At 34.2% G+C, this 16841-nt stretch overlaps 1 protein-coding gene across 2 annotated transcripts in view; it reads left to right on the top strand.

Moving 5' to 3' along the window:
* The window catches only part of DPYD (dihydropyrimidine dehydrogenase), a 931708-nt gene that overhangs the window by 114996 nt on the left and 799871 nt on the right, over window positions 1–16841 (top strand). For both annotated transcript variants that reach the window (XM_069598442.1, XM_069598445.1), the window contains exon 3: window positions 4994–5076. In XM_069598442.1, the coding sequence (XP_069454543.1) occupies window positions 4994–5076 (83 nt within the window). The remainder of the gene's footprint in view (window positions 1–4993; window positions 5077–16841) is intronic.

Genomic DNA, 16841 nt, shown 5'->3' with positions numbered 1-16841 from the left:
AATGTTTCATTGCTAGTCTTTTTTGGCTTTGCTTGTTTGTTTTCCATAATTGTGATTGTGTCATATAATATATTCAGTTCAATAGTGTCTTTTTTAAAAAAGTACTCAATATTATTAACTATTAAATATTAAACTATTAAATATTATTAACTATTAAATATAATTAACTATGTCCACCTAAACAGCATTTGTAATTAATGCATAATATCCTTTAAATTTAAAGTGCTTTATTTAACCATTCTTTCATTATTGAAAATTTAGAATCCTCCCCGATATTTTACTGTCATAAAAATGCTGCATTGAACACCTATAAATGTAAAACTTCTTAAAAATATTATTGTTCCCATAGAATATTTGAAATGGCACTATGATCTGTACAGTTTAAACTTTACACCCCCTCCTGCTTTTCTCCCTTGATATCCAATATTAGGCAAAAGATTGGAAAAGTCTGATTTCTAACTTAGAGGACCAGACTATAAATTTTATCTCAGAAGTATTGGGAGTGTTCTTCAAAGCCAAGCTATTTCAATAATTAGGTTATTTATCTTTGCAATTATAGTCATATAAGTGTCATTCTTTAAGACTATCACTGTATAGAGAAAACATCTATAATTTAGTTAAGGAGGTAGCAAAAGTTAATCAGGGTAAGTTACATGAATTTGATCTTTATTACAGAATTTTAGTAAATAATAAAATGTTATTTCATTATTAGCTGATAGCTAACATTTACTATGTCAGATACTTTGAACTTCTTATCTGCCTTTTTTTTTACACAGTAGTGATAATACTGTTGCATTGTGATTCCTTCACCAGAATTTAAACTATCTTTTAAAAGTGTCTTATTGCAGTATCACATATGGAAAAGTAAACAGATCCTAAGTATTCAGGTCCATGAATTTTCACAAAATGAATTAAACAGGGCCCTAGAAGACTCTTCTGCCTCTTGTAGTCACTACACACTGCTTTCCAACTGATTAGTCTTTCCTATTTTTATTTATTTATTTATTTTTTAAAATATAAATTTATTTATTTTAATTGGAGGCTAATTACTTACAATATTGTATTGGTTTTGCCATACATTGTTGCCTATTTTTAAAATGACAGCTGTATTCATATATGTATATACCATAAGGTTCACTCTTTTAAAGTGTATATAAATGGGTGGTTTTTAGTATATTCAAAGTGTTGCACACTGATTGTCACTGATATCAGAACTTTCATATCACCAAAAAGAAACCTCATTACCATTAGCAGTAATTCCTTCCCTCTCAGCAGCCACTGGCAACCACTAATCTCCTTTCTGTCTCTATGGATATTCCTGTACTGACATTTTATATAAATGAATTGATGCAATGTGGCCTTTTATGTCTGGCCTTTTCACTTAGCATAATGTTATTAAAGGTCATCATGTACCAGAACTTTACATCTGAATAGAAATATCATTATATTGGCATACCATATTTTTTATCCATTTATCATCCTATTGACTTGCATTTTTTTTTACTTTTTGTCTTCCGTTGTGAGTAATGCTGGCGTGAACATTTGTATGTGTGTGTGTGTATGGATATATGTCTTGATTATTGTAGATTTATAGTGATTTTTGAAATTAGAAAGTATTAGTCCTTCAACTTTGCTCTTCTGTTTTTAGAAAGATTTTGTCTATTCTATGTTCTTAATATTCTGATAGGAATTTTAGGATCAGCTTATCAAAGTCTGCAAAAAAAAAAGTCAGCAGGGATTTTGATAGGAATTGCATTAAATCTTTAGAGTAATTTAGGGGGTAGTACACCTTAACAATAGTAAGTCTTCTAATCCATGAACATAGGATGTCTTTCCATTGATTTTAGCCTTTAATTTTTTCATGATGTTCGTACTTCTCAGTACCCAAGTCTTAGGATTTTTTTTGTTGTTGTTAAACATTCAGAAATATTTTATTCTTTTTATGTTGTTATAAATGGAATTGTTTTCTTATTTTTGGAATATTCACTATAGCTTTGTTTATTTTTGAACTTCATGTAAGTGGAATAATTTTCCTGTGTGCTGTTTTGTATGTCATTTAATTTAATGCTTGTGAAATACATTCATGTTACTCCACATAGTCATAGTTTGTTCATTCTCATTGCTGTGCATTTTCGACTGTGTTAATATAGCACAATTGATTTGTATGTTCCATATTTATGTGCATTTGACTTTTTTTTTTTACAGTTTTGGAAAATTTGGTAGTGCTACAATTAACATTCTTGTATATGACTTTAGGTGAACATATTATAATATATATTTGTTCTGAGTGTATTCCCAGACATGAATGTTCAGCTTTTGAAAATGCAACCAAAAAGCTTTACAAAGTGGTTATAACAATTTGCAGTTTAGTTTTTAAACTACAAAAGCACTTTTGTATCATCTATCTTTTTCATTTTAGATTCTTCCAAAATGTGTGTGATATCTCATTTTTAAAATTTGCATCTTTCTCATAACTAATGCTGTTGAGCATTTTTTAAAAAGATTAGTTATTTGTTATATAGTGTCTATGTATATAGTGTCTCTGTTATATAGAGTCTGTGTAAATCTTTTGCCCATTTTACACTGAATTATCTTTTTTTCATGAAGGCATTCTTTATTTATTATAGATATAAGTCATTAAAGCAGTGTGATACTGGCACAAGAATAGTAAATTAAACAGTTGACCATTATGGACTCCAGAAACAGATCCCATGTATACTGTATCTTACTTTATGGGAAAGATGGGAAATGGTGGTCTTTTCAATCAATAGTACTGATCTAATCACTGACCTATATGGTGTGATTTTGTTACATATTATATACAAGTATCAATTCCAGATGAACTATTCATCTAAATGTAAAATGAAAATAATAGAGCTTTGTGGAAAAAAATATAATAAAATATATTTATAACCTTGAGGAAAATCAAAGATTTCTTAAATAGGACAAAAATAGCACTAATCATAAACCTAAGCAATAATAAATTGGGCCTTTTTAAAATTATGAATGTATGATAACACATTTACAGGAGGCTTGGAAAATACAGAACAATATTGCGTATAGTTCCACTATATATTGTAACTAATTTTTAAGTAGATAATTTAAGATTTTTAATTGGAGTGTCAATATAAAACTCTCAAACATTAATAGAATCAATATACAGAAAAGTAAAAGGGTATGTGGTGGTTTAGTTGCTCAGTCGTGTTCGACTCTTGGGACCCCATGGCCTACAGCCTGCCAGGCTTTTTGTCTATGGGATTTTCCAGGCAAGAATATTGGAGTGGGTTGCCATTTCCTTCTCCATAAAAGGATATAGTAGACTTAAAAAGCACCATGAACCAATTCGAGATCATTAAGTTTTATATAATTTTAGCACAACAGTAGGATACAAATTCTATTCAGGTTCCCATAGATTAAATATAGATGCTGGAACATATTCAGGGACATAAAAGAAGGACAAGGTGCAAAAATTTCATGATATGAAGGTACTGAAATCACACATAGTCTGTTCTCTTATCACCAGGGAATTATGTTAGAAATCAATATAAAAGATATTTGGAAATAACCCACATACTTTCGAGTGCAATGTGACATTTACCAAGAGAGATATTTGGCTTAGCCATTGAAAGCCTCAATAAAGTTTGAAGACTGAAAAAACACAGAGCATGATTGCAGAAAAGAAAGCATTTAAATGAGAAATTAATATCAAAGATATATAAAAATCCCATGTATTTGAAAATTAAATGTCTACTTTTAAATGGCGTATGTATCTAAGAAGAAATTGGGCCTCTTTAAAACTAAGAAATTCTCTTTATGAAAAGATACTGTTAAAAAGTGAAAAGAGAAGACACAGAGCAGGAGATATTTGCTACTTACATATCCATAAAAGGACTTTTATCACAATTCAAGTTATTTTAGGTACAATTTTGTGATTTTTCAAGACTTTCATTATAAAACATGCCTCTGTGTTAAAAAGAATGTTTGCCTTAATTTGGCCAATCGAAAAAAATCAAAGCACGATCATATTGATATATATATATTAATGGGTTTTCAATTAATAAATACTTACACACTGAATATTTTTAATCCAAATTCTATGTTTTTGTAAAATCCAGCATATTTATTTACAATTTAAACAGAGCACACTAATGTTTAAAATTATATTAGTTTTTCTTTGTTAAATTAACTAAAATGTAAGTCCAATTATTTTATTACCTAAGTACTACTAAATTATATATGAAATATAATGTGCCAAAAGATTCATATGGATACACTTTTTAGGCTAGAATTTAATCTTGTACGTTATGTTCTCATGACTTATTAGGATCGTGTAAGATTAAGTTAGTTTTACATATAAAAATATTATTAAAATGTTTAAAAATCTGTTAAATTCAGTCCAGTATTGTTAAGAGCCTCATACTGTGTCACTTGATTTTAATGATTGGACTTATTTATTTTCAAATATATATGCATATGTATATTTGTGAACAGTTTGTATATGTGTTATTTAAAGATCAATTTCAAAATGTTTGAGCTTTATATTATGCTTGGGCTTTATCTTTCTGTTTTCAGTAAATACTAATTTTTTAAAATCTGAGTATTTATCATATCCAGTTTAATATGATTTCAAACTTTATTGGCTTTCTTTTGAATTCCAGTTGGTTTTTATATACTCAGATTATTTTAGAGAACTAATTTTTTAACTTCAAAACTCTAGAAGTTATACTATGTTTATATAATATTCATTTCTCCTATTTAGCCAATTTTCAAAAATTGATAAGACGAATTTTGTGACAGCTGTATCATAAGACGTTTTTATTTTGTTACTGTTGAATTCACACTGTCAATTTTAATGAATCCTACCCAATTAAAGTGGTGTACATATTTTTTGAGTCCATAATCAATATAATCAATTATATTTTTACATAATTGCATAGATATAATTTTATCTCAGGATGTTGGAGGATTAATGCATTTTTCTAATATGTTACAGAATTGCGAGAAGCTGGAGAATAATTTTGATGACATCAAGCACACGACTCTTGGTGAGCGAGGAGCCCTCCGAGAAGCAATGAGGTAAGTCTGAGTCACCATAGCAACAGTCACAGATGTGGTAAAGAAAAAGTCATTCTTCATTATTGGGGGAACAAATGAGTTCATTGCCACCATTCAGCTCTGTTCTCTAAGGTATTAATTTGTCAGTGGAGAGACTTCCCTTGAGGCTCTACTTTGGTTTTGAAGCAGCATAAATGTTAAGCCTCAGTGCACAGTAAAAAATGTAAATGTTTAATTTGTTACTTAAAATGCTTAAGGGGTGTCTTGTTTTATATTTATACTAAACTGTGTGATTGAATTGAAATATTGTTCATCTGCATTCTGCTTGTATAAAAAAATAAATAGTACAATGGTGTTTTAACTGAGTAGAATTTTCTTCTAATTAATATTTAATTTAAAAAGAGGTACTTAAAATTTCATATTCTATTAGATTTTATAGGATTATACCATAGTATTTTTAAACCAATGTATAATTTTATACTGTTATAAAGCATACAGATTAACTTTTTTCAAATACAACAGTCTGTAATGAACCTGATTTTTTTTTCTTTTTAACATTCCTATTTCTGAATGTTTTTATGAAATCTCCCCAAACTTAATACCTTTTTAATAACTTTTAGGAAGCAGTCTTTAAATCCATCTGATCAGAATCAATGAAGGCTTTTACTAGACATTGAAAATGTGTGAAGAATGAAACTTAGCATCCTTACAGCTGGAGAAACGACAGCAAATGATGTTAATCTTAAAAGTTCTGAGCTTGAATCTTGGAGTGGAATAATTTCCACTGAAAGATTTCTATATATTTGTATAGAAATCATATATTTACCTTGAATTAGCCTGTGAAACTAAAATTGATTTTTAAAATATATCTCCTCCTATCAATGCTCATTATATTAGGGGCTTAACTCAAGGCAAAAGAAAATATTTTAAATAGCAGAAGGAATAAAAGCTATGGAACTCCCTAGAATGGTAGTTTGGGTGAATTTTGTTATTGCTGGTGCACAGTTACCATATACTTTAGTCTAGAAGCTGCTCTCATTTAGTGACCTCCCTTTTACCACGCAAGCAGCAGGGGAAAGTAATTAAATTTAATAGAAGCTGCCCTCATTTTGAAGCCACTTCTATTTAAAACCACAGGGGGAGGTAATTAAATTTAATGGAAACAGTAGCTTCTACACAAAGATACATGGTACTTCTATATAGATGATTATGATGTCACAAAAAGAGGAATAATATATTACTAGTACTGAGAAATTACCAGCTGGAGCAAGTGAGCCTATTTTATTGTTAATATCTTTACTAATAAAAAAGGGGGGAAAATAAAACTGAATTAACAATAGAGAATTTGTATGTATATAGAATGTAGTTGGACATTCTAAGAAAGTTAAAGTTATTGAGAATAGTAATTTAAAAATAAAGAGTAAAATACATGTGGAAAAGGCCAAGACAGGAGTTGTGACTGAACTGCTGTTTTTCAGTATATTCTTTATCCTCTATCTAAAACTACCTGAGGTATACATTGAAAACATCATTTTTATAAATATTTATTGTAATATCTTTGAATATAATAAACATAACATCAGTATTTATTTAGAACATTACAGTTACTCTATGTGTTTTTATTTCTGTTCAATTTGAAGTAAGCACACAGACCCACAGGAAGACAAAGAGAATGCCAATTCTGAAGCTTTGAATAAAAGGCCAAAAACATAGAAAAGATTGCAAAGGGGCAATGTGAATGAAAAATGGATGTGAGTGAGGGAAATACGATGAACAAGGAAAGGACATGTAATTAGTACAGAAAATTTGTCATCAGGGGAAAAAAAAAAACAGAATGAATTATGGGAGAACTGCATTTGAAGAGATGATTAAATTCTGCCAGATTTTGTAATACTTGTCATTTTAGGAAATACTAGGATTTTCTGCTTTTTAAACAGTAGAGATGAACTAATGAGAAAAACAAGTATTACCTGATTGGAGTAACCGCTCAACCACCCACGCTATGAGATAAAGCAATAGTCTAGATGAATCAGTATTTAATATATGGTTGTGTAATGTACTTTATTTACATAGGCAGCATATTTTACACACACACACACACACACACACACACACACACGCTCATAATGTTTAGATTCGCTAAGCAAAATTAAGTAATCGAGTTACCAAAAACATTCAATAATATAGCATACTATGGACCTAGCACTTTTCAAAAATTTGGGGGTTTTGCCTTTAGAAAATCCAGCAGGAGCTCATTCTTTAAATGGGAAGATTATGGAAGCCTATAAACAAAAAGTTATAATGTTATGTGACAAATAGAATATGAGGAGAATGCATCTGGGGCAAAAAATTAATTGTTGTCATCTGTAATCACTTTTTGTCTTACACAAAGGATGTCAAATCAAACAAAACCATGGAAAAGGTAAGAAACTTGATCTAGGCCTTGAAGATGGCTGAGTTTGTAGCTAGAGGGAAAAGTATTGAGCAGAGGCACTGAGCTGCCGGTGCAAGATGTATTTCAAGAACAGTAAAGGTGGTCTGATGTAAAGCAAAATTTTTTTCAGCTTTTTTGAATATATTTTCCTGCAAAACTCATATAGGCAGCAGTATTTGGTCAGTAATGTCTCTCCTTATATGTCAAGAATCCTTGGATATAAATAAAGCAGTTACAAGTTTGGCAGGATTGATGGGAACGATTTAGAATCTCAGAGTGTGAGTCGGGGGCGGGGGGCACTGGGAAACAAGTATGAATAATTTGGCAAAAATTTCAGTTACCTCAGGGGCTGGCCTCAGGACTCTGGTTGAAAATGTGTTTAATACCATATCCTGGAAGTCAGGCTTCCCTGGTGGCTCAGAAGGTAAAGTGTCTGTCTGCAATGCAGGAGACCCTGGTTTGATCCCTGGGTTGGGAAGATCCCCTGGAGAAGGAAATGGCAGCATACTCCAGTACTCTTGGCTGGGAAATCCCATGGACAGAAGAGCCTGGTAGGCTACAGTCCATGGGGCTGCAACGAGTCAGACAGGGCTGAGTGACTTCACTGTCACTTTAGAGGTCAGTAACATAGAGTCTGAACTGCCAAGATCAGTTCAGTCGTTAAGTCATGTCCGACTCTCTGCGACCCCATGAATAGCAGCATGCCAGGCCTTCCTGTCCGTCACCAACTCCCGGAGTTCACTCAAACTCATGTCCATCTAGTCAGTGATGCCATCCAGCCATCTCATCCTTTGTCGTCCTTGGATCTCCTTGCAGTCCAAGGGACTCTCAAGAATCTTCTCCAACACTACATCTTGCCAGGATAGATGGTTTAAATTACTTAAGGGCAAAATTGTGGTTTGGGGGCTTCCTAGATCCAACCAATCCATCCTAAAAGAGATCAGTCCTGGGTGTTCATTGGAAGGACTGATGCTGAAGCTGAAACTCCCATACTTTGGTCACCTTATGTGAAGAGTTGACTCATTGAAAAAGACTCTGATGCTGGGAGGGATAGGGGGCAGGAGGAGAAGGGGACAACAGAGGATGAGATGGCTGGATAGCATCACTGACTCAATGGACATTAGTTTGGGTAAACTCTGGGAGTTGGTGATGGACAGGGAGGCCTGGCGTGCTGTGATTCATGGGGTCACAAAGAGTCAGACATGACTGAGCAACTGAACTGAGCTGAACCGAGGAGAAGGCAATGGCACCCCACTCCAGTACTCTTGCCTGGAAAATCCCATGGACGAAGGAGCCTGGTAGGCTGCAGTCCATGGGGTCACGAAGAGTTGGAGATGACTGAGCAACTTCACTGTCACTTTTGACTTTTATGCATTGGAGAAGGAAATGGCAACCCACTCCAGTGTTCTTGCCTGGAGAATCCCCGGGACGGGGGAGCCTGGTGGGCTGCCGTCTATGGGGTCGTATAGAGTTGGACACAACTGAAGCAACTTAGCAGCAGCAGCAGCAGCAGGTAGCTCAGTGGTAAAGTATCTGCATGCCAGAGCAGGAGACTCAGGAGACATTGGTCTGATCCCTGGGTTGGGAATATCCCTTAGAGGAGAAAATGGTAACCCACTCCAGTGTTCTTGCCTGGGAAATCATATGGACAGAGGAGCCTGGTGGCCTACAGTTCATGTGGTTGCAAAGAGTCAGACACGACAGCACACACATAGCAGCAGCAGAATGGGGTTTTTAACAAAGGTGGTGAAAAGAATAAAAAGTATGAAGATTATTTTACAGCTTTTCAGAATTTGAATAGGATAAGAAAATACAATGTGGGGATAGAGTCAGTTATTCATTATTTAATTAACATTTATTGGGTTTTAGTAATATACCAGATAATGGGGTTACAGATATAAATTAGAGAGTCTCTGCCCTCAAGGAACTAATGGCCTAGTGGAGGAGACAGATACAAAAATCAAATGCTTGATGTGAAGACTTGGAGCCCCAATACTTGAGTTGTTTCCCTGTAGCCAAAATCCCGTGGCAGTTTCCCTCTTGGCCCATTGGTATGGCATAGCTTGGCAGTGGAGCGTTCTGTTTTTCTCACTAACTTCACCTCTGCAGCAGCCCTCGGTGGGCTCTGGGCACCTACAATGGTACCCTCCTTCTGAGTGTGTCTAGCCTGGAGATGCGGAGCAAAACTGGACTGTATGTGAAGTCTGACATCTTGTAGCTGCTGTGTTCAGGTATTATTGAATAGCCCTGGGTTTAAGGTTCTGCTACTTATGAGCTCAGAACAAAAAAGAGAGGTCTCTGCCTCTGTCAATACTCTGTCACCTCATCCAGTCCTCTCTGTGGCCAGTCTTTGCCATGCGGTCTTGGACCTGTTCTTTCATCAGTGTCCCAGCTGAGCAATTTTTGAGGTCCGCTCCTGGACTTCTTCCTGGTTCCAGATGTGAAGATCGAATCCTGGGTGCAAGGACCTATCGTGGACTATTTAAAAAGCATAACGGGTTACAGCCTAGGTTTTAGATTAGGTTTTAACTCATACTCAGAATGGAAAAAAATAATTTAAAAGCTTGTTTTGGCAGCATAGTAGAGGGTACAGTGAAGAGGGTGAGAGAGAGCAGTCAGTGACACCACTAATATAAAGGTAGAAGGGGGCAGCAGGGAACAGAGGGGGAGTGCCTTTGAGAAATTTAAAATATTTAGAAGGTAGATCTGATGAAACTTTGTAATTTAATAGCCACAACAACCATAAACTTGCTCTAATTAGTGTTGCTCTGTTTATCACCTTTTAAAGTTTTCTTATGCTTGCAGAATAAAGTCTAAGTTACTTCATATCCTGCTAGATAGTAGAGCCCATGAGGGTAGGAGAAATGCTATTTTGCCCTCCTTTTTATTCTTAGCCTTACCATAGTATTAGTATATAGTAGGTACTTAAAAATTTTTTGTTGAATTTTTTATAAAGATTAAAAGTAAGAATAAGGATATTTATCAAGGACAAGTTGAAAAAAGTTTTTTGAGTTTGTATTCACCTGTTTTCTTTTCCTTTCCAGTTTTATTGAGTTATACTTTACATGTAGAACTGTATATGTTTAAACTCAAATGTTTTTGAGTATTTGGATATACATTAATTGAGATAGGGGGAGAGAAAAGAAGGATAAAGTAAGACGATTTTGTTTTCCAGATGAATTTGAGATAGCTGTGGCAAACCCATGTGTACATGTGCAGTAGGCAAGAGAATAGACAACTCTGCAACTCAGGAAAAAGACTAGAGATTGAAGACTGGGATTTGTTAAATATTTCGATATTTGTAGCCATAGGAAAGCATCTGATTTCCAACAATAGGGCATGGAATCAGAAAGGAGGCAAGTCTAACCAGATGCCTAATGAAACACTTGGTTTAGGAAAATGTTTCAGAGAGAAATGCATTTTCAGATTTAAAAATTTTAAATAACCTTCTCCTATAGTGTGATGTGCCTGAGACACAAAGGATGGTGGCTTTCTTGCCCCATGTTCTATAGCTCATGGATACATCTAGAGCAGTGCCACTCAGTAGAACTTTCTCGACTGTTCATTATGACCCCCACTGGCCGTGTGGGGTTACTGAGCACTTGAACTGTGGCCAGTGTAACTGAAGAACTGAAAATTCAATTTATTTTAATTTCTATTAATTTAAATGTAAATTGTTGCATGTGGTTAGTGGCTCTGGTTTGGACAGCATTGTCCTGGAAGAATGTTTTTGTGTTGCTAACATGACATCCATCTTCCTCTCACTGATGGAATTCTCACCAAAGGAAAGTCTAGGGAAAGGCTAAACCATGTTCACACATATCACACATACACATCACACACACTCTCTCTCAAAAAATGAAGAGTAAAAGTAGATCCAGAACATAATAATGGATATAAAACCCAAATTAACAAATAAGATAAGGAGGAGACAAGGTGACTGTTATTCTCTGAAGGCATGATTTATATGTTATGAGGATGAGAGGGTAGGATGGCATCACTGGCTCAACAGATATGAGTTTGAACAAGCTCTGGGACATAGTTAAGGACAGCGAAGGCTGGCATGCTGCAGTTCATGGGGTCCAACAAAGAGTTGGACATGACTTAGCTACTGAAAAACAACTTCATAGTTCGTCTTAGTTATGTTGAGACAATTTCCATTCTTATCTATTTTATTTTTCTCATTTTTATTATCATATATGGATGTTGAACTTTGTCAGATGTTTTTGTCTGCATCTGACTACCTCATGCGAAGAGTTGACTCATTGGAAAAGACTCTGTTGCTGGGAGGGATTGGGGGCAGGAGGAGAAGGGGACGACTGAGGATGAGATGGCTGGATGGCATCACCGACTCGATGGACATGAGTTTGGGTGAACTCTGGGAGTTGGTGATGGACAGAGAGGCCTGGCGTGCTGCGATTCATGGGGTCACAGAGTCGAACACGACTGAGCAACTGAACTGAACTGAACTGAACTGAGACATCTCTATAGAATTAACAACAAAAACACTCTAGAAATTCATAAAAGAATTTAGTAAGGTGGTCAGTTTTAAGATAAAGATGGAAATTTGTGACGTTTTTCTGTGTATTACCTATTCTATGAAGATCGTATGAGGTAGTTATATTAGACCACCCCAATCATCCAGGACATGTTGAATCACTCAGCAGATGGTCTACGAGGCAGTTATTTGGTTGTTTAGAAAAATAAATCACCTTATATTTTCACCTCACAGCTAGCTGTTAAAGGAAGTTTCATGTATATTAAAGAGCTAAAGGAAATAAATGAGATAGCCAAAGTCCAATAAACTATGTGAGAGACTATCTCAGAGGTTTGGATGGGAAAAGAAATAATAATCTAAAAAGTTGGGAAATAACCGAGCTTTGATTACATTAAAAGAGCTTCTGTAGATGGAAAAATACAAAAATTTAAAGACATCAGTGTTCTGTATTGCCAAGTGTGTAAGAGATTCAAAAAGGTTTAGGAGATCAGTGCTTAATTGGCAGAGTATGATTAAGAAACCCTTAAAATAATCAACTGTAATGGCAAGCAAAATATAAATTACATTTAAAAGTACTAATTTCTTGGCTATTGACATTACTGCATTTCAGTACAGATGAGATTTTGAGTGCTGGAGATGGAGTGATAAGAGTCATTGTCCCATTCTCAGAGCTCAGAAAGAGCTGAGATTACTTGTGGATTGAAGGAAAGGAGTGTACCAATAAGTAATAAGAACCTTGAAACAAGCATCCCCCTTTTCACATAAATTTAACTTTGTGAAATATGTTATGCACAAGACGTAGACATTATGGGCAATCTGAAACTATTCCTCAAACTATAACTAAACAAATCAAAACAATTAGCCAAACCTGATGGTCTACTATTAAGGAAATAAATAAGAAAATGCAGAAAATGAGGTTTCTAGAATATATTCATATATAGGATATATTATAAATTATATACATAGTGGTACATTGTGGCATATTTAGTTATACCTGGATATTAAAATGATCTTTAGCAGAGTGATTTTTAGTGACCCAAGAACCCTCATGTTATAATGTTTCGTGAAAAATGCCAGGAAACAAAGCTGGGTGTAGCACATGATCTTCATTGAATATTTAAAAAATGAAGAGAAAAAATAGGAGTAAACATAGTAAAATGGCTACTGTGTCTGGGTGGTGGACTTGCATTTTTTTCAGGTGTGTGGCTTTCTGTTCTGAGTTTTCTATAATCAGAGCATATTATGAATGATTTAGAAAAATAATGAAAAATTAAAAGAATAAAATAAGATGCAAATACTAGAATAAGAGGCAAAATCAGATTTTAGACTCCAAAACTTGATTTTAGATAAAGGCATGTTTTAAATCTTACTTTTTTGTAAGGTAAGATTAAAATAGAAGTGATATGAAGAAAATAATAATGTAGAAGAGAATGCCTTTTAATTTATGAAACATTTAGAAAATGAAGATACAAAGTACTGTAATGTTTGTATATATCATTTCCATTTAATGGTAGATAGTGCTTATTTCAAAGAAAGTATATGTTGTACATAATGGAATTGACTGGAAAACTTCAGTGTGGTTTTATAACATAGAATACTGTGCTAAGTAAGTTGCTTCAGTTGTGTCCGACTCTTTGTGACCCTATGAACCATAGCCTGCCAGGCTTGTCTGTCCATGGGATTCTCCAAGAAAGAATACTGGAGGGAGTTGCCATGCTCTCCTGCAGGGGATTTCCCAGCCCAGGGATTGAACCCTCATCTCCTCTGTCTCCTGCATTGACAGGAGAGTCAGTGCAGAAGACAGCTCCGCCTGGGAAGCCCATAGAATGTAGAATACTACCAGAGGGGATAATTTTTGTCTAACTTATCGAGTCCATTGTAGTTCCATGGCTCTGTGGAAATATTGTACACGATTTTTAAAAATGATGACATAAAAATTTTTAACAATAGAAAAAATGTATCATCTCTAAGTGAAATCTCTATAGTATGATAATAGTTGATTTAGAGGTGAAATTCTCAATTTTTTTCATCATTTTTTCCCTTATCTTGGTCAATCAACTCTCTTATCATGCCAAAATGATTTGATTTCTATATTGTAATATTTTACACCTGTCTTAGGTCCTGTAAAAAAATCTAAATATGAAGGGGAAAAGTGGGAGTTTTTTAAAAACAATATCTCTTTGTCCTCTTTTTACTTCCTGAGGCAGTAGTGGGCATGCATAGTAGAAATAAGAAATTGGAAAGCATTTGAAGTTGAATAACCTGAGAAAATGGAGTGTCAAAATCTTAAAGAAAAGGTACATATAGAATATAGCTCATTAAGAAAAAGTGTTAAAAAGTGTATGAAGCTTTCTGACAATGACTTCATACACAAAAATATAGATTGGTGAGATCTATGGCTATACCTCTATGGTGAGAATATAAATTACATTTTAGAGTACAGACATTGCCAATTAGGGGTTAGTATTTTATTTGCTGGACAAACATATTCAGTGAGAGCTATTATATTTGGATCATTATTACAGAGATGGACTAACAGGGCATTATATCTCTGAGATCTATTCCTTTTTGCTTAGCTTTGTCACGTGTTAGGAATTCTGTCACTAGATGGTGATGTTGAGTTGCACAGTTTATGTTCTTGCCTTTTTTTCTGGTGTCTGTAATAGTAATTGTAGGTATACTTATGTATCCAGAGTTAAAACTGAAAGTATAACTGTATAAATTAGGAGAATAATTTTAAGAGATACATTCTAAACATCATTTAAGTCGAAAGGTAAAAATCCTTTAAAGCTATTGCTTTACTTTAGACTCATAGACTTTGAGAGTTAGAAGGAATATAGATAGCAATCTAAACTTTTCATTGTAAGAGTGAGATCTGAAGAGAGATTCAAAGACATTAAAAAGAGGTATTTTTCAGTTTTTCCCTTCTAGATGTATTAGTTTATAAAGAACAATTTTAATTTAATCCCCTGGCTAATATTTAGTGGTACTGAGGCTGTTTGCCATCTGGTCAAAGGGTTGTGTTACTCCTGGTACTTCAATATTGGTTTAGTTTCTTATTGTTTTATTTACATTAATTTTACACTCCTTGCTAAGCATAATGGTCAAGCTACACTATTTCCTTAACTGGTATTTCTAAATGAATTGGACCATCTAGTTACTGGAGTAATTTTATCCATCTGAATAAGATTTGGAGATCATATTAAAAGGAGACCAAACCAGTCAATCCTAGAGGAAATCAACTGTAATATTCATTGGAAAGACTGATGTTGAAGCTGAAGCTGAAATATTTTGGCTACCTGATGCAAAGAGCTGACTCATTGGAAAAGCCCCTGATGCTGGGAAAGACTGAGGGAAAGAGGAGAAGGGGGGCGGTAGAGGATGAGATGATTGGATGGCACCACAGACTAAGGACATTATTTTGAGCAAACTCTGGGAGACAGTATAGTAAGGACTATGCCTGCAGTGTGGAAGACCTGGGTTCAATCCCTGTGTTGGGAAGATCCTCTGGAGGAGGGCATGGCAACCCTCTCCAGTATTTTTGCCTGGAAAATTCCTATGGACAAGAGTCTGGTGGTTACAGTCCATGGGGTCACAAAGAGTCAGACAGGACTGAATGACTAAGCCATGCTGGGAGATAGTGAAGGACAGGGAAGCCTGGAGTGCTGCAGTCCATGGGATCACAAAAAGTTGGACACGATTTAGTGACTGAATAACAATAACTTAACCTTACACTTGCAGATAAGTTGTCGTGGGTGTATGTGTATATATATTGTATACGTGTAAATGTGTGTTTATATATATATATATGTTCATGTATATGTACTCTTATTTCCATTAATTTCAATTGTTCTCTTTCCAAATCTTCCTGTCTCAGTCAAGAAAACCTTGTGGTGTGATTGCATTTGAAATTTGGAGATTCCTTTGCTTTTCAGATTATATCTATTACAATTACAGTTGTATGCACAGCAAGTTTCAATGAAATTCTTCTATGATGGTAACAAGAAAAGAGGAATGGGGGAAGAGCAGGCAGCCTAAACACTTATGAACAGTGAATTGAATGAGCAGTTTAGAAAACAAAAATCAGGCATGAGAAAATTTGAAGTGGCATTGAAGAAAAATATAAAATAAAATGAGAAATAATTATTAAAATACTTCTCATGCAATCAACAGATTGTTTAATGGCATGAAAAGTAAACACAAATTGTTTAAAATCCTGAATACATTATATCATGATATCAGTGGCTGCATGTGATTTAGTATCAGTAATGTAATTTTGTTTTCAAAAAATCGTAATTAAGTTTTCAAAAATAAACATATCATTAAAGCCCTTGTATGTATGTGTGTTTTAACTATATGCAAAGTTTGACCTGTGAAACTGGATGCAGAGGCAGTGTGTAAACTTTTTATTTTAATCCTATTTCTTGATCCTATGGTAATTATAGTTGTCTAAGTTTTTTTCCACTAAATGGATCAGCAGTAATATTTGGAAAGCTCTCCCACCTACCCCCAATGATCAGGTCACAAGAGTATCTTCTTTTCTTCCATGCAGAGGAGAATATCTTGTCTAATTATCATTTCTGTTAGAGAGAGGCACACACTCTAATATGCACATAGTAGATTTTATATAATATAAAGACAAAAGCACACCATCATTTTTTCTATATAATGGTGATGCAACTACTTTGAGAAACATTATGGAAATGCAGCTTAAAAAATGTAAGTTAGGCATTACAAAAATGATTAATTGCATAAGAATATGTAATTAATTGAATTTTATTATATATTCAATGTAATTAAGTTAATTTGTGTGATGAATATAAATGTATACACACTTTACACATATGTGTGCAA

Source organism: Ovis canadensis, chromosome 1, assembly GCF_042477335.2.
Source record: "Ovis canadensis isolate MfBH-ARS-UI-01 breed Bighorn chromosome 1, ARS-UI_OviCan_v2, whole genome shotgun sequence".
In the NCBI taxonomy this organism is placed as follows: Eukaryota; Metazoa; Chordata; class Mammalia; order Artiodactyla; family Bovidae; genus Ovis; species Ovis canadensis.
The sequence above is the reverse complement of the archived record's forward strand: the minus strand, read 5'-3'. Positions and strand labels throughout refer to the sequence as shown.